The sequence below is a fragment of the Schistosoma mansoni genome, chromosome 1 (genome assembly GCF_000237925.1).
Source record: "Schistosoma mansoni strain Puerto Rico chromosome 1, complete genome".
NCBI classification, from domain to species: domain Eukaryota; kingdom Metazoa; phylum Platyhelminthes; class Trematoda; order Strigeidida; family Schistosomatidae; genus Schistosoma; species Schistosoma mansoni.
Window position 1 is genome coordinate 13,007,533 of NC_031495.1, and position 21,461 is coordinate 13,028,993.

The 21,461-nt window shown below is 32.3% G+C and overlaps 1 protein-coding gene across 1 annotated transcript in view; it reads right to left on the reverse strand.

Moving 5' to 3' along the window:
* The window catches only part of Smp_196720 (putative atpase, class VI, type 11c), a gene marked incomplete at both ends in the record, with an annotated part of 37,927 nt that extends 21,130 nt beyond the window's left edge, over nucleotides 1-16,797 (reverse strand). The window contains 2 exons of the mRNA XM_018793303.1: nucleotides 1,527-1,729; nucleotides 16,776-16,797. Of these exons, the coding sequence (XP_018647829.1) occupies nucleotides 1,527-1,729; nucleotides 16,776-16,797 (225 nt within the window). The remainder of the gene's footprint in view (nucleotides 1-1,526; nucleotides 1,730-16,775) is intronic.
* Between the last annotated feature and the right edge of the window lie 4,664 nt (nucleotides 16,798-21,461).

Genomic DNA, 21,461 nt, shown 5'->3' on the forward strand with positions numbered 1-21,461 from the left:
CCGAATCTACTCGTATGAAAACATGTGAACAGGTAGATAACTCTCGAGGGAGAGCGACCTGTCGATGTTGTATACGAGTTGACACCGGAGTCAGTGTTCGCATGAATGCAGACAGTCGTTGGACGTAGTCTGATTCGCCGAACTTAGTGCTGCTCCGTGGTGTGAAAAATTCCCCAAGCAGACGCAATGTCGTGCCGTAAACAAGTTCAGCGGCGGAACATTGAATATCTGCCTTTAGACTCGTCTTTGCTAATGATGCTTAGGAATTAAGGCTATATCGAGGCAATACGCACAGTATGCACATATGCCAACAAGAGACTGATCAATTGCAGTCCTAAATAACAATGGGAAGATACAAGTAAACGACACCATGTGAATTTAGTAATCATTTGATTGTTAAGAGCCTAAATATTCATTATAAAAATAGATAGGGAAATTATCATTGGGAAAAGATGGCTCAGCATGATAAAATGTTAAACTTGAGATGAAATGTAATCAGGAGGATCACAGAAACAAAAATAAACCAGTTGGGGGTAGGAGGTCAAAGAAGATGGAATGGGATGCAGATGGCTGTAAAGGAAGAAGAAGAGGTTGTACCAATTTCTTTCGAACACGCGACTCTCGTTTTCCAAGATGTATGGCTATTGCTTCGAAAATGTTAAGAAGATGCATGTTTATTATCATTATTATTGTAATTATCATCCTGAAAAATAAGCATATATTTGTGATTGTACTGCTTTAAAAATGAATCTGCCGAAAACTCTTCGTTGAACCAATCTTTTTTATATGGGAAACTCACTACAAGCAACTGTTAAGTATTGATGATGTTTAAATCAATAAAATCAACCTAGTATGCATGTACAGATACGTACAATACACTCGTGAAAAACAATCACCGTTTCAGAGGCATGGGGCTAGATTTACTATTTACTAGTAAGAATCAAAATAATTGAAATAATATTTAATATATTTTTTTGAAATACAATAACTTAGAGTTGAGTATTTTACCCACTTAACATAAGTCTGTTTTCACATCCATCAACAACCTTTTCATATTCAACATTTAATATATTGAAGAAAAATAACGACGTGAAATAATTGTCAGGATATAGTTCATAACTTCTTCACAGTCTCATAATAACTGAATACAAAAAACAACGTTCCATTGTTTAAAGTAACATAATAGTTGGTATTCGAAGAGTATGATAGTACATTAGTGGTAAGAAAGACAACAGTGGAAAGTAATTGCTTGTTATGTAACTAGGATTTTCATCACTGATTGGTCTGAAAAGCTATTTATAGTTCAAGAAATATCCTGAATTTCTTAATTATATAATCTCATTCAGTTAGTCAGTAGATTAATCTATTGCAATCTATCTTGTTTGAATTTTTAAGGACTGGCTATGTGAGTGAATTGTGAATGGAGTGAACACAGTCGTTTAACTAATTTCATTAACTTAATTATACACAAAGAGCAAGTAGAGGGACAAAATTAATAATAATAAACAACAGTAAAAATAATTTACATTAGGTATAATTGAATCCAAGTCTGGAGTAGCATCTGGCCCAGCGGTGATAAAAATATTGGAACTCATTATTGTTTCAGATTTTCCAAGTGTAGAGAGGTTATTTGGAACAGATGATAAGTCTGGTACACAAAAATAACCAGCCCATAGCATTCTAGGTCGTTTATGCTGACCCTGATTGACCGATGCAGGAGATACTGTATCTATCAAAACACAGATAAATAAATAATTAGTTTTAAAAATATGACAAGAATATTCTCAATCAATAGATGTATTGGAGGTAGAAACGGAAAATAAGAGGAGTACTTCATCTTGTTTGGGACTCGGGAGCTGAATGTATATGTATCCCAGTGTTGACGTATACACTATGATTCGAACACAGTACCAACATGAATATCATATCCATTGGACAACTGAGTGGCTGTTTGGATTCATTAACTTAGTGAATAACCCGTTGAATGTTCCAAATGAGGGTCGCTGAGTTCGAGTCCGGTTATGAGCATTAATACTGCGATGCAAGTATGACTCCCAAATAGAACGAAACATACATTATGGATCCCACTATCAGCTACCATCCACATATTCTATACAAACTTGTGTTATAATGGCCGAATCGAGGCAATTACCACAGGATGAATACATGCCATAAAAGACTGATCAAAATTTAGTCTAGAGTATCAACTATGAGATAATTGAAGTGTTCTTTTCTACAGTAAAAATAACATTGACTTGAAAGATTATTTCTAAATAGAAATAAGAAGTAAATAGTAGTGGAAATGATGGAATATTCTTCAATTTGATGCATCAACTACAAACAAAACTATAATTTTCGAATTTTGAAGTAAACAAGGCAAACAAACAAGTTGTAAAGGTCAAAAAAACGGATTATCTTAAATAACTATCTCAATATTTAGTTATAATTTTGAAGAAAAACCACTCTATGAGAAGATTTCAAATCAAATTTAAATTTATGTATTTAGTGTAATCCTATGATTATACTTGAAAGCGATTCGTCTAACGTGACATTATTTATTAGGCACCAAGGTTTTATGTCAGTGTCGATTCACAAGAACATGTGTATTTGCCATCTTATGAGGGCCAAGGGTTAGTTTTGTTTACTAACGATTTTAACTTAAATCAGAGAGTGCCACAATCAGTAATAAAATTACTAAGTTATTAAGGCTGAAACAAATATTCTGTTCTTGAGCCGACATATTTCCACCAATCAATCGCTGATTAGTGTAGTGCTTAACAGTGACCAAAGAACTTCATTTTAAAAGAAAAACTTTGTTGTAGTGATAACTTTAAGTTCCAGTTGGTTTTTAACACAGATTGTTATCAACTGGAAGTGCCCAATGAGAACAAAAGGTCAATGAACAACTATATCATCATTTATAGACAGTAGTGAGAACAAACAATTCCTTCCAAGACTGAACTGAAGTACATAGGCAATGTGATTTTATGACTGAGTGGTTATCGTTGAGATACAGCCTTATTATATATAGGATTAGCGATACTTTATGAATGATTAAAACAGAGTAGATGAAGTGATCAGTTAGATTAGCCTAATTTAAAATACTAATAGGTTTCTTTAAACACGAAACCAGGTTGTTATTGATAAAAAAATAAGATGACGGCGACAAATGATCAGGATATAATAATCATATATCTGTACAAACATAGCTTAGATAATAATAACCAGACTAAACAATAAACGTCAATATACTGTGCCTTTTACTCACTTCAGCCATTACACACACACAATCTGTCTTCAAACAAAAAATAGTTCACTGGCTAAAATGTCACCCGAATACAACTCTAATGAAAACATTGACATTAACGGACCACACATGCAAGTGAACTTCGATTGAAATTTAAAAAGTACAGCCAATTTTTTTGAAAAGAAGGTATGTAACTTTAGTGTGCTGTTAATAATGCTACGTACAGCTAGTTTTGTTTGTTTTTTGGATTAACAAGTTGAAATAATTATACAATAGTAGTATGCAGAAGATGAACTAAATGATGGACGTGACAATCTATAAAAGTCATATTTAAAAAATGATACGTATGTTGCTGCAACAACTATAGGTGATTTCCTAGCCACTACCCATAACCACTGGTTACATCTACACTACAGATATAACTGTAGAGAAAAGGCAGGAAATGTGAAGTTGATTATATATGGAAAATCGAGTGCATTCAGAGTTTAAAATGGTCTTGCTCTTACAGATACTTATGGAGACATACAAAACATAGTAACGATGTAGGTAATTATCTGACCAAAACGTGACATGTAATCTTTTATCTCTTTAGATGTCTCTCTGATAAGTTTTAATTCAATGCTGATTAAATGAAACGCTCCTACAAGTTCTCTGGATGATAAAAGACTCTGACGAGATACATTTTCAGACTAGTGAACAGAAATATATATGACCATTAGTTATTAGAACTTCCAGTTTGAATCAATGCGCAATACCAGTATGATTATTTATCTGTGTAATTTATAGGTGAAAATTTTAAACAACTTTACGTACTGGTTTAATTCTTACAAAAAAACAGTGTACAATAGATACAATGAAAATTCAATGCACATTTTTAATGCCAACTGCTTAATTCAGTTTCTCACAATAATTTATTTTTAAAAAAAAGAGTACATCGAACCACAAATTTTACTAATAATATTCAAGTATATAAACAGGTAGATAGTTTGGAAAGAAATGATTACTGCCCCGTACAAAATAATGATACTGTGGTGTGTGCCACTGGTGTCGACAGATATAAGTAGTATGCATCACCAATTGAAAGTGGAATGCCTGGCGGCAGGAAGTTAAGAAGATATAGGAGAAGAGAATGAGAACGGAGAATGATTGGTGTGGAAACAAAGGAACAACTAAATCTGAGACAATTGATTGACACTTTGCAAATGAAGTATTTGCTACATAACTCTCAGGTTTTACTAAGACATTCTGTAATTTTGCATTCAAATACATTCAATTTTCCCCACTTGTGTGTTCTCGTTCAACTACAATACTACTATTATAGCAGTGTGTTTCAATTTGTTCATTTACTCAATGCAAACATTAGGTTAGGTTTCTTCCCTCTTTTTCTCTCTTTCAATCTATCTATTTTGTCACGCGATAGTGAGTCACATATCTGAGACGATAAAAAAACACATGAAAGAAGAAGACAACCACACCAACTTTCATCTATTCATACGAGAATAACTTTTAAGACAAAAACTACAAACTAAACAAAATCAAAATATATTCAGGAGTAGTCATAAACAAAACGGAGAAAGTAATGTGTAAGATGAAATTTTATTGTGATGGAAAAAAAGGAAAAGAGGAATAATACAATTTTCTATGAGAAATATTCTCAAAGAAACTATATAAACCTACGGAGAGAGGCGATCTGCACTGAATGCACATATGTCAATAAGAGATTGATCAAATGCAGTCCTAAACATCAATGGGAAGATTCAAACAAACAATACAATATGTAGAGTAAGATTAATCTAATGAGGAAATATGTATGGATAATCGTTTTACAATTGAAAAACAAGGATTATTTTTAAAGAGATTAATTTCTAAATATTATGTTAAACAAATTAACGTGTACATTGAATACTAGTTAGCTGATGTCGAGAAGTAGAATTACTGGCAGTTTAAAAAGATGAAAATCTACTGAATTTCAACCTACTAATTGAATAGCATTAATTACGGAGTGATAGCTGGAATTTCCAATACTTTTGGTTTGATCACTAACATGATTAAAGTTTTATTGGAAAAGATAAAAACACTAGAAAAATAAATCTCTTGAACCGCAGCTCTAATTTAATTTCTCGAAATTCAACCATATTACAGAATTTCTTTCTTTACTGAAAAAGAAACTAAATAGTCAATTTACAGAAAAGTACGGCTATCTACTTCCTTCTTGTATGTAATCATCTGTTGATTTTTCTTCTGTTATTATCCAACGGGAGATTTAGAGAAATCATTAGTGTAAATGGTTACTCCATATTCCTCAATGAGAAATACCAATTTTCTTCTGAATATTGATTTTAATGGCTAAGTCACTAAGCATAGGAACCTATCTCCATAAATTATGTGGTAGATGAGAACAATTAAATAAAATTACTTAAAATAATAATGAACATAGGTAATCAATGTAAGTCAAAAAAGATACAAATATTCGAATGTTCAGTTCATTTTATCCTGAAATTATCCACAGGCTCATTATCTAAATTACCAACCGAATAATATATTATCGATCGAATTATGTATCATCATAGTGAAACATAAATTGAAATAAAAATTGACCGTTAACTAGCTCACTAACTAATTATTTAACTAGTTGTATGAAGGTTAGTGATACTATCTGGCTGTGCAAACCAAAACAGACAGCGCGGAATTCGCAAATACAACCCAATGGTTGAAAACGGAATATCACAACCAACAAACCAATGATCTACAGCATACAGAAATAAAATATGAAAACTTTCATTATGCAACAAGCTACGTAGCTAATGAAAATCAACATGAACTGGTAAGCAACTAAACCACTATGGTTTTAACGTAGAAACGACTTTGTCATTTATCCAATAAAGGCTAACAATCGTATCTAAGTACAAAAAACGTCTTTTATGTTATTTCCCACTGTGTCATCACATGTATTTATGTACGTACATATTTATATGTTTTCAATCAAACCATAGATTTAAACTTTGTAATGTTATTTACAATAATGGCTATAAGATCTATAAAGGATTATTGTTTTATTGTAAGACTGAGTGATGACTATACAATGTATCTTGCACATTCTTTGAAATGAAAAACTTTAATGTCATTATGATCAGTTAGATGGTAATCATAATATATCGTTGAATTAGTTAGTTGCGATCAAAAAATGGAATTCCGCATGAACAGACTAATCTTGACTTGATCAATGATCCTGATATGTCTCGTAGGTTGAACGCTTTATTCGGATCCTAGCTATTCGGATAACCCCAGGCTAGCACTACTCAGCGACTTGAAAGACCAGAGAGAAGACACGAGTATCAGAGAAGCACTTTACTTACAAGGTTCAATTATGTACAGAAAAATAGGGGTTTTATAGTAATTAAAAGACCTTGAGATCCCATAGTAACAGTATGTTAACAGCCAATCAGGACCTTGTTATTTTAGTAGCATCTTAGTAGCATAGCTTCTAACTAATCGCTGATTGGTTGGGCTATTTATGAGCCTCTCTAGAGTTTATTGTAAGCCAACCTAACAGATCCATGGGTAACATATTCACGTACAAGATAAACAAGATTTGAGTTTGATCAAGTGTGAAGTTACTGGTGTGTTGGATGAAATAATTATCTAAACAATTTCTTTGTTATTAATGGTTTTCTAGTTAATATCTACTACGGATGAAAAGTCAGTTCATGCAGTGATTGTAACTATCAAATTATTTGTGTTTTACGTTATAATGATCAATAAATAAAAGGATTTGAATACAATTTAAACCATAGATTCTAGTCTTCAAGTGTTGACTACCTTTACTACTCTATAATTAAACAATCTTACGTAACAGTGAAACATTCAAAGTAAACCTATAATTTTATGCACAGATAAAAAAACTGTCATCCTCATTATCTTTATTTTATTAGTGATATAAATGTAATATATCATTCAAACAACACCTAATTATATATATATATATATATATATATATATATATATATATATATATATAGGTAGCATTTTGACAATACGTATGTGTAATTTTGCTGAAAGCAGAAACACTGTTTTGCCACGAATTAATATCAGCTTTAGAATTACTGGAATCCAAAGTGTACTGGACAATAGTTGCGTTCTAAATGAGAAACTTCACAACAATGTTGACTTACAGTCACTCGGGAAACAATCCCAGAAACTGCAAGTTTTATTGAAAAATTCATGACTAAGCACTTTATTAAATAAAAACCAAAATAAGTAATGAAATTAGCGTATAATGTTTTATTAGATAGATCGGACTTGTAGCACATTCGAAACTTAGTTTTTCATAAGTTTTTAGTTTCAATTGTCAGATCGTCTTAATTTCACTCTTATGTCGTTGTCGATAGTCACTAATTGCTTCTGTTATTAAACATAAATTAATCACTTTATGTGCCTACTGAGTCATTGTCTTACTTTTGCTCTTAATCTTCACTCTTTCAGAGTCAGATGATACTTTGCACACTCCCTCAACATAAAACATACATATCTTAATATTAGACACCGTCCAATAAAAGGTTGAATACTACATGCATAATGTTTAGAAAAATGGTTTACATACGTCTTTAAGTAAAACTCACTAGTGAGTTTGTTTAAATTAGTTGTCAGACTAAATAAAATAAACAGCATCTGGTCAAAAAAAATTTAAAGACTGAACAATACGTAAGCTCAATTAACAAGTATAAAAACAAAAAGTGAATGCATACAAACATGTGTGCTTTTATTGTTTCAAAACACGCATAAACGTGTGCATTGACTGATATAGAAAGTGCTTTCTACCACTAAATGCATGCGGTTGAGACCTTCACTTTAAACCATGCTTCGGTATAATGATGTGACTAAGCGCTTGAAAGTGAAAAAACGAAGATGATACAATTCAGCTACACTAATGTGGTTAAAAAAATAATTCTACATACTCTTACGTTCATAGTTTATATCATGAACGGATCGAAAGCTAGATAACTAGTGGAAACTTGGAGGCACATACAAGAAAGTTGTTTCGTCCCAGTATAGGAATCATCAGAGGCAGTGAGCACCCACGACAGCAAAAATAATTAAACCTAGGACATTTAGTTTCACTAGCGAACACTTAAACTCTAGACATTCATTAGTGTTAACTTCTAGCTTCAACAAATCTATGGTATTGCGCGACCATATTTTATTGTCTTCAGTGGGTAACCTCCATACACCCGACACGGTTGAACTCCACTACTTACGGCTTCTCACTAGAAGTCCAAGAATTGCATCCTGAAGTTAGTCAGCAGTGAGATGATTATTATGAGTATACATTTTCTCAGAGATCATAATACTTTCATAGTTTCTTATTTGATAATCTTTCTATAAATATCGACTGATTACCACTAAACCGAAGAAATAAAATTTATCTAAAGATATTCATAACATTTATGAATTCCATCCATGCTTTAAATGATGTTACTTATTACTTTTAACGACATGGTAACTGATTTGTTAAAAATGAGACACTAAGAAGTGCATGGATAGAATGGTAGACTATGGACAGAGGATATTAAGCCAATGAAAATTTTCTATACCGCCGTATCATAAGTTGGAAATAACTTCGTTATTACCAGCCACTTACAGACACCAAAATATGTAACAATTCATCATAACCACTTTCTTAAAGTAGTACCAAGTGAAAAGTATATAGCACTTTTTTAGAGTTCCTAGATAAACGTCCATTCAACACATTTTTCGAATACGTAATTGAAAAACAAAACCACAACGCACTAATAAGATTTGAGCCTAAGTGTTTGAGATATATAACCGGCATCAGTAAGGGTGACTTCCAAGAGTTGTAGTCATACATGCAAAATGTCCAATTTACATCGTAATCCAAAGCTCTGAGTTTAAATAATAAGCTTGTTTTTACAGTACAATATTTGATGGAAATGAACTGTTGAGTAAGTAATGTCGGAAACAATAAGACAGAAATAAAATGGTTTAGAGACATAAAAGTCGGAAATTAATATGTTTATTGTACATAAGTGCGGCAGTCTGAGAGGATTTACATGTAAGGGAATTAATAATCTTTACTTTTTAAAATTTATAGTAGTCATGGTTGATATGGCCTGTAATATTAAAAAAAAACGATTCACTTGGTAAAGAATAAGGAAAAACAACCCTTTAGCATTTGACCTACTATTTCTATTTTACAAAACAGTGAAGTGGTAATATAAGACTCATTTTTAAGAAATCTAGTGTCCAAACTAAGTTCACAAGTCATTCATTCAGAATACTGAATTCTTATATAGAATGGATTAGCTATTCAGTGTTCATTGATTTTAATGGTCCTATATTGAAGTGTTCAATATTATGATGCATGATATTGCTACTGATAATTTATTTAGTTTTAATAGGTAAGAAGACCTGTCGATCATATAATCCGCAACTATCAAACTGTTTAGCATTTGATCTAGTTTTTAAAATCCATATGTCTTTAGGAATTAAAACATTTCAGTCTAAATATTATGCATAATTTCGTAATCTACAGCTTATGATGATGCAGTTGTGTATACAACAATATACTTATTGTGTGTAACATTCAGACCATTAAAAGCTTACCTGCCAGTCAACCACAATCAATCTATCTTTATTTACTGATGCAATGAATAAAGAAAAGCTGAACTGATATCCACCAATAAGAATTACAGTATGAGAAAGTAACATTTTTGATGTATGCAAACTATTTAGCTTCATATGTAAAAGAACAGTTCATTAACACATAGATGATAAATATTACATAAGTTATAATATACAAAATCATTGTAATACTAAACTACAAATAATGTCTATTTAATGGAGTTTTGTTCTCTGAGCTCCATCAAAATCATCCACCTGAGCTACAAATCTTCTCCACCAATGTCTATTTAACTAGGGTCAGTTCGTAGTGTCAAACCTCAACAATCCCTACAAACCTGATAGAGTAACTATTGATCACTTGCTCATAGATGATTGATTTCGAGAGGTAATTCTAGGGGTTCTACTGAGAAGCCATGACTAGTGGAATTCAACCATTTCGAGGGTGTGGCGGTTAGTTACTCATTAATGACAGTGAGAAATGGTTGTGTAATATCAAGAACTGATTGAAATTGAACATCTAAACTCTTGAATGTCATCTCAGTGGTTCAGAAGTTAAGCGCTTGGTAGGAGACCGAAGGTCCTGCATACGATCCACGGTGAGATTGTGGATGCACATTGTTGAAGTACTCCATGATAGGACAAAACATTCACTCAGTACTTCTTAATTTTCAATAATTATCTTACTGAAGTTAAACTGATGCAGATTTAATTAATTATTAAAATAAGTGAAACGAGAAATAATTATTCTCATTGTCAATCATTTTCTCAACATAATAATAATAGTGAAATAAATATAGATATGTTCAATGATCTGAAAGCCATTTATCATGATGAACATTAACATTTAATATGAATAAAGATTATATGGCTGTTTCAATTTCACATAAACTTAACTCTCAATAAAAAAGTGGTTTCGAATAAGTGATATATATATATATATATATATATATATATATCTGTAAATGCACATGACAACGAATATAAACGTGTATAGAAGCCGGAAAACGAGAACCAACAGTTTAAATTATACCCCGTACACCGAGTTAATTTTGAATCTATTATTGCATATCGATCTTATTATTATTACTAGCATTACTGGTATTATCGATATTATTAATAATAATTTATTCAATACGTAATTTTTAAAACAAATTAATAGCTTGAATATGAATGAATTTTGAACGAAACATGATCTCAATACATTCGCATTTCATTGAGTTGTTTGATATGCAGAATAATAAGGTAGATTGATTTGTATCAGGTTGTCTAGTTGTAGAACAGAAAAACAAAACTCATATTCCGTGATCCACACGATTAGTTTACCTCGACAAAAGAATTTAGCACTAAAACATTGTCTATGGTTCATTAAGAAGTAATTAAATTGGAACAAATTGAATTAAGAGTTCTAATATATCTTATGATATTCTAATAGCCAGTGCAATTTGAAGAAAATTAACTAAGTATTGATTACTGTGTTATATAAACTGATACAAAAAAATAACTCATCAAAAGACGATTCAAATGGTTTCTGATGGAACTAAAGCGTAGAGACGAGACGATCAGCTTTTAAGATAAGATATGTGGGAATTGAGCACGAAATTCATCCATCGATATGATTACACAGAGTTCTAACACTGCGCAGTAAGTTTGAACTTTGCGTTACAACAATACGGTATACTAATAGAAAGTATTTGGATATTATTGAATTCTACCACATAACGCATATGAGGCATTAGAACTAACACATATCAAAATTGGTCGGTTATCAAAAAAACGAGCCTAGAAAAGCCTTAATACTTTGGGTAATAACAACTCTGTTATTAGCTTTACCCAGGCCTAGTAACTCCTTTTGAGTCCGATAATGTTAGGATTGGACTTACAAAACACTCGCTGCTGGATGACTCAGTCTCTAATTTATTAACGAGTTCTACATCAAGATCAATAAGCAACGATAATATTAAAAGTAAATTAGATAATATATATAATCAATTAGGCGATGGGTTCTAAATTGTAGTCACCTTCTGGCTCATTACCAAAACATGGTGGTCTTAAGTAAGAACTAAAGATAACATCACCCCTAAAACTGGTATCGTCGAAAAATGTGATTTCTGCGGAACTTAAAAACACTATCAAAGTAAAATCTCTTACCGATTTTATCGCTAGCGATATGTTTACTGTTTCTCTCCCTCTCTGGACACAGGTACTTACCCTTACTGTTGGGAAGCCGCATATATCATAACACGTTACAAATCTGGAGATAAGACTGACATGAACAATTATCGGCCCATAAATATTACTCTCGTTATCTGTCGTGAGGTGTGGGTTACTTATATCCACACAAGTAGAATATTATGATGGTCAGGTATTGAATGCATTGAGTAGAAGATCGATAACGAAAGAACGGAAACGAAACGCAGTTGGTATGAAAATGTATGAACAATAATAATGATATTTTGTATGGGTAAGCCCTTTCTATATGCAGAAGATCTTATAGTAGTGTATTCATTTTCTCCTCATGAGTTGAACAATATGCAAAATTGCATTAGTATGGAGCTTAACAAGGTAGCGCAGTGGTGCTCGGAATGGAAGCTGGAGCTTAACACGGTCTAATGTGGGTGGATGTGCTTCGGTAGCACATAACTCAACGTAGATCTTACCATAAATGGTGAGGTGTTATCTAAGTTACATACAGTAGTAGACATAGGTACTCCTACGATCTGTTCTTTACAGAACAGGTCTTAAAAAAGACATCCAAGTCCCAACGTCTTATGGGTTACATACTTTTAAACCTCTATAACAACGAGTCACATATTTTGATGTACAAAGTATGTGTTCGACCAACCATAGAATACTGCACATTTATTCTTAGTAGTATGCACATAAAGGATGAATTAAGGTTGGAATCAGTACAGAGACGTTTTACATTTCGAATTCTTGGAACTGATTGTACCTTGAATTGTAAGTCCAGAGGTAATAAACTTGGACTCGACCCTTTATGGAAGAGGAGACTCAAACTAAGTCTAATCTTTTTCTTAAAAATACTTAATGAACTATCCTTTACATCCAGCCAAGTAATTCAATATCCAGGATCTTTTAATTACAACATCCGTAACTCCTTGTCGTTAATGAAACAAACCCATTCTAAATCATCTCTCTATGTAAACTAATTTACCAGTAAATTTTCTAGTTTCTGGAATAATCTACCACAATCTATGCGTAAGATAAAATCACTCCCATCCTTTGTTTGCTGCATTGATGCATACTGCTCCTCTGAAAATGCATTAAATGTTCTAGCATCTGAAAGTGAGACTATGGGAAATAAATGTTTAGCCATTTTTATCACTGAATCTACTAAATAAAATCACCTACCTACTGTTACTTTACATTAACACCGTCCCTGGCAACCCTAACTAATTTGAAAAATATCTAACTCAAATAGTAGATCAGAAAATAACCTGACATATGTATTATGGTAGACCTAACCAATTTATCGTAGTAATTATTGCCTTTTTGTTCCGTGCTCTCTGTTTCTGCTTTATTTTTTCTAGTTATAGATGGTTATAATAAATTCATTAAGGCGCAGGAAATGATCTTAAATGCACCGTTCATACATCAAAAGGATGTCCACTTAAAAAGAATCAAAAGTTCACGGCTGTTGTATTTCATTGCTTTAATACATATGAAAAATGTACTACCTAAACAATTTTTGAACTAGTAAACTTAAAACAATCTTATATCACATGTCTGTTCTCTACATTTAATATTACTATTTATATCAAGCTGATCATACCTGTAAACTGGCATGAATTCTGTAATTATTATCTTCATATTATATATAATTATAATTATTTTTATAGGTAATGTCAGTTCGTGGTGAAAACTATGACCCCAGTTTCTTCATTGAAATTTTAACTTTTATACCTAGAATCAAAATCTAGGTCTATTTCGGACCCGATAATTGGTCGTGATTCCACAAGGCCATCCAGAGCATCGAACAACGTTGTCCCGATACCTTATTTATACTTATTAAAATAAATGATCAATCCATTATATTTATTCAGAATAAACTGGGTCATCTGAGGAGATAGCTAATGAACTGATTGAAACATACATATTTATTGTTTCAGGCATCGATCAATTAAAACCAGTAAATCAGAAAAGAAAGATATGATTAGAGTAATAGCACACTATAAAGAAGTCGACAATGTTTCTTTTATGATGAAATAATATCTAATTGGTTATTCAAGAGTGTCATAAACAGGTAACCTAACCATAATCAAACGTAATTTTTTTATAAAAAAAAACTATTAGAAACATATTCAATGGAAAAAAACAACCAAAAATGACCATATATGATCAGTCGGAGTAGCAGAATAATGTAATTGACTTAGTATTACTAAATTAACAAACACGAGACACTCAGAAACTGAAGAAAAGTCAAGTTGAATAAGATAAGTGAGTACGTGTAAGACTTCATAATGTAGCATGAAATACACATAATTCAGTTGATAATCATGAAATGTATCTACAAAATATTCACTAATATATTAAATGCCATTTGATGGAACAACTCAAAATAAAATGAAGACATACAGTCACATCTCATTATTCTTCAGAAACCAACAGCCCCTATGACATTGTACAGACAACTTCAAAGATAGTAAGTTACGGTATCGTACATCGATCATTCGTGGAAAATGACATTCTTAAGCTAAATGTGCTAATTTTATTGAAATACCATATAGTCCATATAGATTATAGATAATTAGTTAGCATCTGTGAATCATATCATCTGGTTGGTGCTACTGATCACCAGATTATTGCAAGATGGGGAAAAATGTTCTTTTTGTGTACATAGACTAAGGTTGAGACGATAATGGCTGTTGATTCTGTGTAACGAAGTTAACTATTATTCTTTTTAACTACAACTTGAAAACCAATACCATGATTTATTTTGAATGATCTGTATCTATTAAAAATCCTCTTATGGTGTTATTTAGTATCTTGGAGTTATTCATTATCGAATGCTAAGGTATGTATTTTGAGATTATTTTAAGTAATATCCTCTCCACTGTTCCGACGTACGAATTTCTACATTTACGGGTAAATAGGTAATTATGACTGGACGACGCTTATTACTGAGTTGGGTTCATTAAGGTTTTTCTTTCGTAAGTAAAAATTAAATTAGTTGAGGGAAAGGTTCGTGTAACGTCAGCCCTTAAATGACGCCTATACTGAACACTAAGGTCATAAATTCTGAATTAGAGTTTAATGAACAAACTCTTTTATGGAACAGTGGCCTTTTGTAGCATCGTATCTGTTGACTGAAAGGGTCTAATTATAAACTTTATGGGATAACCACTTTCGACTAAGGCCCTCTGAATAATTTCCATCTCGCCATCGAGTGAATCTTTAGAATATAGTCTGTTAATTTTGAAGAACAACATTTAAACAAGACTTCTATATAAGATTGATCGAAAGCTGTTGAAATGAAAGCACTAGACTATTTATGAAGTTTTATGGTTAATAGGATGTGAACCGAAACAGATTTGTCTCTTAGTATCCCTAAGTCCCAGAAATTTATTCTGTTTTATATTTTGGGCCCGTATATAAAATTGGAATTCCATGGAGTCGAATAGAAAAAATATACAAGCGATCAGCATCGTCTCTGTTATTAAATGATGTATTATCATCAGCATAACTCAAATATACCGACGTTTGTGCTATCACATCTATAAGTTTGGTATTTCCTAGTTAAGCTAGAAAAATATTAGTAAATATAGGGTCTGTTTGGATGACCCATGGAGAAAACCTGTCTGTCAAAACTACTTCTCATTAAAGTTAAAAAGAATAACCGCAGTAATTTTTTAGTCTCTTCTTCGGAAAGTCGATCATGTCAGGGTGACTGTTTATAATATTAATAGTCTTGTCTAGGAGAATAATAGTGAAGGATCCACAAGGAAAAATGAACTATGTACTTTTTGAATAATATGATCTCATCTATCCCCTAATTGTAACGTTAGAACTTCTTCAAACTATGAACAGCTGATTCTCTCTACATAGGCATGATCAACTGAGTAAGATTTCAAGTGAGCTTATATTGTAGTGATGCGATTATCGTTAAGATGGGTCTTAAAAATTTTTTCTGTTACGGGATCGTGATAACTTTGTCGCTGACTGACACCTATTATATTATTTGTACTTCAATAAACTGTAAGTATAAATAAATGAACAAATTGTGCGAAGAACTAATAACATAATTAATTTCAAGTTTGGGCTTATAGAAATTGTTGAATTTTATTGAAATCATGAACCGATCAATGTAACACCACCATTGAAAACCTGGAAGCACTGGACGGCCATTTTGTTTTAGTATAGGACTCCTCAGCAGTGCGAAACCACGATCCCACACGCGGGATTCCATCCCAGGACCTTCGATCTCGCACGAACACTTATACTCTAAACAATCAGGCCGAGAGCCATTGGTGTTAATATTTAACATCAATCAATCCACGATGTTGAGCGACCATCCTCCATCGTCTTATAATTAATAATAATGATAATAAATACATGAAAAAGGAAGAAAACCAAAGTAATACATATAAACAAGACCAACATAAAAAGAGCAAGATAAATCCTCAACTTTTAAAGTTACACATACACATATGGAAAGAAAAAAAGATAAATATCAAAATCAAGATAGACTATATAATGAAGAACATCTCACTGATCTATAAAACAGAAAAGAATATTCATAAACGATTATCAAACAAAGGACACAACGTTAAGTAACACAAAACTCACCATTATCATATTGTGTAAATAAACGATTTAAAAGAGGTTGGAAAATTTTCTTTGGATCATTCGGTTGTTTAATGATTGCGCATACATGTACAACAACTGAATTTCATTTTTATTGTTTTAAAGAGAAAAATACGGTGAAAAGAACGGTGAGCAAATGATTGTAACGAGGAGAAAACGGAGTAAAAAACGACAACAGTAACCATAATATAATAATACAGTGTGTGTGTTTTTTAGCCAAATATAATTGCATTTATCATCTACCTAAAACAACTTACAATTTACGGTGTTTTATTCATGAAAACTAAAATTACTTACTTAGTTTCTAATTTAAATTTTATTAGATAATTCATTTACTTGAGTAGTTTAGTTTATTCAGAATAATTAATATGAAATAAAAAAAACAGCGAGAAGGCAAATTAGGATAGTTCTACTATGAGCTAGTTAAAGGTAGTCCGACAGGAAACGTGGGATCTGAATTGCATGTTGGTTAACAAACACGAGGATGGGAAGGCATAAATTCCTTGTCTTCTTTTAGAATTCGGGTCCCAAAATCTCTTTATACTTATTTTCTTTTTCGACACCTAATCTTTTTAAACTAAAGCTGATACTATTACTACTTCTAATAATCTAAGATTTGTCTTGAAATAATTCTATCTCGCTGTATTGATGTTGTATAGGAACGCGAACCGATGTGCATATGTTTTAGGTCCTACTTTGCATGTAATGCTGATGAGAATCTCGCATGTTTACACATGTTCTTGAGTTGATATTGTTCTCGAAAAAGAGAACTCTTCAAATGTTGGACATACTCAAAATTTATCGGTCCAAGTTCATAAACATTATATCCCGAAAAAGGAATTAATAAGATGAAAAAAAAGTTGAAATGTCATGAAAACGACCGAAGTGGAAAAGTAAACACAAAAGAAAATCGGATTTAGCAATATTCAATAAAATCTCAGAAGTTGGGAGTAATGACAAGACTTAGAGTTTGGAGAAAAATAAAGAACGTGTAGTTTGAAATGAGGTTTCAGTAAATCTATGACAGTGTTTCGAACACTGGAATCGTTAACCGTGGTGACAATTGGGGAGGAAGTCCGAAGAGGAAGTATAGAAATGAAAGTTGAGGTATAAGGAATGATAGGAACTGAAGAGGGTGATTGAGTGCTGTGAGAGGCATGAGGAAGGTTATCACTTCCCGGTTGCCCACACTGTAGAAGAGTTTTCTAGAAGTACCTAAAAAGGAAATTGGATTGGAAATGGTTTTAGTGACCGAGTAGCGTGACCACAGTGCCTAAAAGACAACCGTTTGAGGTCGGTCACACATGACCTTTTTGTGAGTAGTTTTCGTGTTAGTTCAGTACTTGTTGGGTCCTTACCGCCGGAGACGGGAATCCGTGGGATGAGGCGAAGTGGGCATTTCTAAGGTCGACCTTTACTAACCACACTCTTCCTTTGTGGGAAGTCAGAATCGCTGTTATGCTGGCCGTTTGAGGGGAACACCTTATTGCCGTCAAACCTCTGTACAGTCAGCAGTACGACTTCGCCCACCTTAAACTTTGTTACTTTTAGTCTCACCGCTCTTCAACCAACCTATCTGGTATTGTACGACCTTGAGAAACAAATGTTCCAGCCAGAATAGCTCGATTGATTCAGTACGATATCAAGCCCGATCACCATGTCAAAGTATCAGCAACGGTCGGGAGATATATCTCAACATCAACTCATGTTTTCACACTTCAAATAGCCCCGAACCAACAGTCAACCACTTGATTAATTGATACTTTTTTGGTCTGGGAGGAAATGTTACAAAGTGGGAAAATCTAAGTGATTGCGTCGGGTACCATCTAAGTGGAGCTGATTAAACTTCTGAAATAATGCGGAGTAGTCGGATGAACTTGCAACTACAGCGACTTAGTCATATATTCAATGGAAAGACAATTTCAAAGTTAGATATTCGATGAAATGTAACTGAAACTTCTTTCTACATTTAGTTGATCTAGATAGGCATAATACGAAAATAATCACATGAATAAACACTAATGAAATTCAAATGTTTATTGTCTTGGTCACATACAATGAGCGCAAAACAAAACAAAGTTGTATACGAATGGAATGTATTGACTTTATTATATTTCGTTGAAATCATAAACCGATCTAAATTTAAATTTGGCAAAGATTTCTTCAGAACATTGGCATGTATTATAAGGTCATAAAAAACAACTTGATATTTATTGTTTACAGTTATTCCAAACTATTTTTCGAAAAAAAATATATATGGTACTTAAATGCACTCAAGGTCAAATTGTTACGAATTATATCGAGTAACAAACAATCATGGCTAGTTTCATAGTAAACTCGTTAATTTTTTATTCCTAAGATCTTTATTAAGAAATTCGCTAAAGAGCTATTGAGATGCAGTTTTAAGCCAACGATATAGAGAAATCATGCGTGGAAATCATTATCTGTGTTGGGATTGTTATCATCACCAGTAAATGACTACTAATAAAGTGGTTTGTTTGACAGTTTACTATAAACAATCAGTCATCATCAACGCAGAGCCTGACACATACACGTTGACCAAAAATGCTATAGAATATCAATACGATGGGATGGAATTAGAAAGAAGTATATTAAAAGATAGTAGAATAATTTAGTAGTAATAAAAATGACACAAACTAAGCATATAGAATGTGGTTCGCAAATAAGAAAGTTGTCTACGAAAGAATACGAGAATTTAAGGTAGATAGAAAGATAGGGTGTGAATATATTCGTGCCATTATGAACGATTCTAAGCCATATCACCCAAAGACACTAGACACTAATCATCGTTATTACGTGGACTCTAACCAGGTAATCTGAATCTACCTACATGACTCTGACCAACAGCCATGGACTTTGTAGGCTGATAGCATGTCTTGATTTGTTCTGCCCTAGCATCATTACATCAAGATACAATGTACATCTACGCTAATCACTGATTTGTTCAAAAACTATGTATAATCATGGTGAAACAGAAAAACCTTTATAGATTGATAAAAGAACTTTTTGATTAATTTTGATAGTAAGACTAATTAGATAGTAAATTTAAAAAAATCGACATCTAATTAATTAACATTTTATTTGGTAGTAAAAGAGGAGTAGATTTTCTTATTTTAAACGTTCATTAACTGCATGCATTCAAAAAGCATTCATTCATAATTTATAGTGGGACCAATGTTTATTGGTTCACTATTTCTTTATATTAAATCAAATAATTAATTACAACAATACAAAACAGATACATCAATAGTTCATTTGAAAAAGCAAACACGTTAAATATGATGTGGTATACAAATGAACTACTCATTAGTAACCCTACAATGCATGATATAAATTACAATCGGTTGTAGCGGTTACATTTCAAACTAACAACATATTATAAACATATTGTTAACACGTAAAAGAAAGGCTATATTTGTTATTTATTATTGATGTTCCTGGGAGAGAAAAGATTAACAGTGACAAAAATTATTTAACATGACGGAATCATGTGATTGTGCCGTTTTTTTTTGCGAATGAATACTTAACATTGATGAATGGATAAGTGTTAATTAAATTAATAGAGGTATAATATGTATCCGGCATGATTACTATAAGACGGGTTATGTGAACAGATTAAAGCACAGCAATTGTGTTTCAGGTTTAAATCCTCTCGATCTACTTTCATCCAGATGGTCTTGCATAAACAGCTATTTAGTAATCTCACACTGGAAATGATTATTTCTGTAATACTGGTTGAACTGTACGAACGTTTCCAATTCATGATGTCATTTGCCTTGCCATTCACAATTCTAGATTTAACCATAGTCACAATTCCATTCACACCAGGCACACAGAAACAGTTACTGCTCGTTTCGTTGTATATGGTATATTAAACAGCTCAACATTATCATAACTATGATATTTTAAAAGAAATGAATTGCATTACTTTTGTTATAAGATGAAAGAGCCAGTAAACTAATCAAGTTGGACTGGAAATATATACGCTTCATTGAAGGTGAGAGCTTAAATCAATGTAGGTAATACCTTCTTGCTCTCTTGACTTTACAATATATATATTGGGTAGAGAAAAACAAACATAATAAAACATCCAAACTAAAAGACCAGGCTACTCATCAATTTATTTCAGTAAATGAATTTAATTCTCCAGTTAAACAAAGTTGAGTCACCCTACGCATATTTGGTGGAAGTAAAGCTATACACACATCTGTTTAAATGAAAAGAAAGATGGTACAACCAATCCTATTCACATATAAACTAAGACATACATATCCCACATATAAAACATTGAAGTATTCGTATATATTCAACTAGATTTTTTCGAAAGGTTTAGAAATTATTCGTGAGTAATCAAAAGTCTGGTGATTAGGTCAACTCCCATAACTTTTGAAACAAAAAAAATATACCAATGCACCTGAAAGATTATTAGGATGACACTAAGGTTAACCTACCAAATATCAGTCGATCAGGATCTAGCATTTATATATGAAGTGAATGGAACGCAGTTTTAGAACTCTGGCATTTAAACTTAATCATCCTAAACTTCAACCTAAGGTTGAACATTTAAACCTAAACATGCTAACTCTAACACTCAGAAAAAACATAATCTCTGGACTCCAAGGCATCTCCATGTGTCATTTTCTGACTACAGCTATATAAGATGCTTTTTTCAATAGTCTAACATCTTGTAGACAATCTACGGTTCAATCACCATCAGAATTAATCAAAAGCA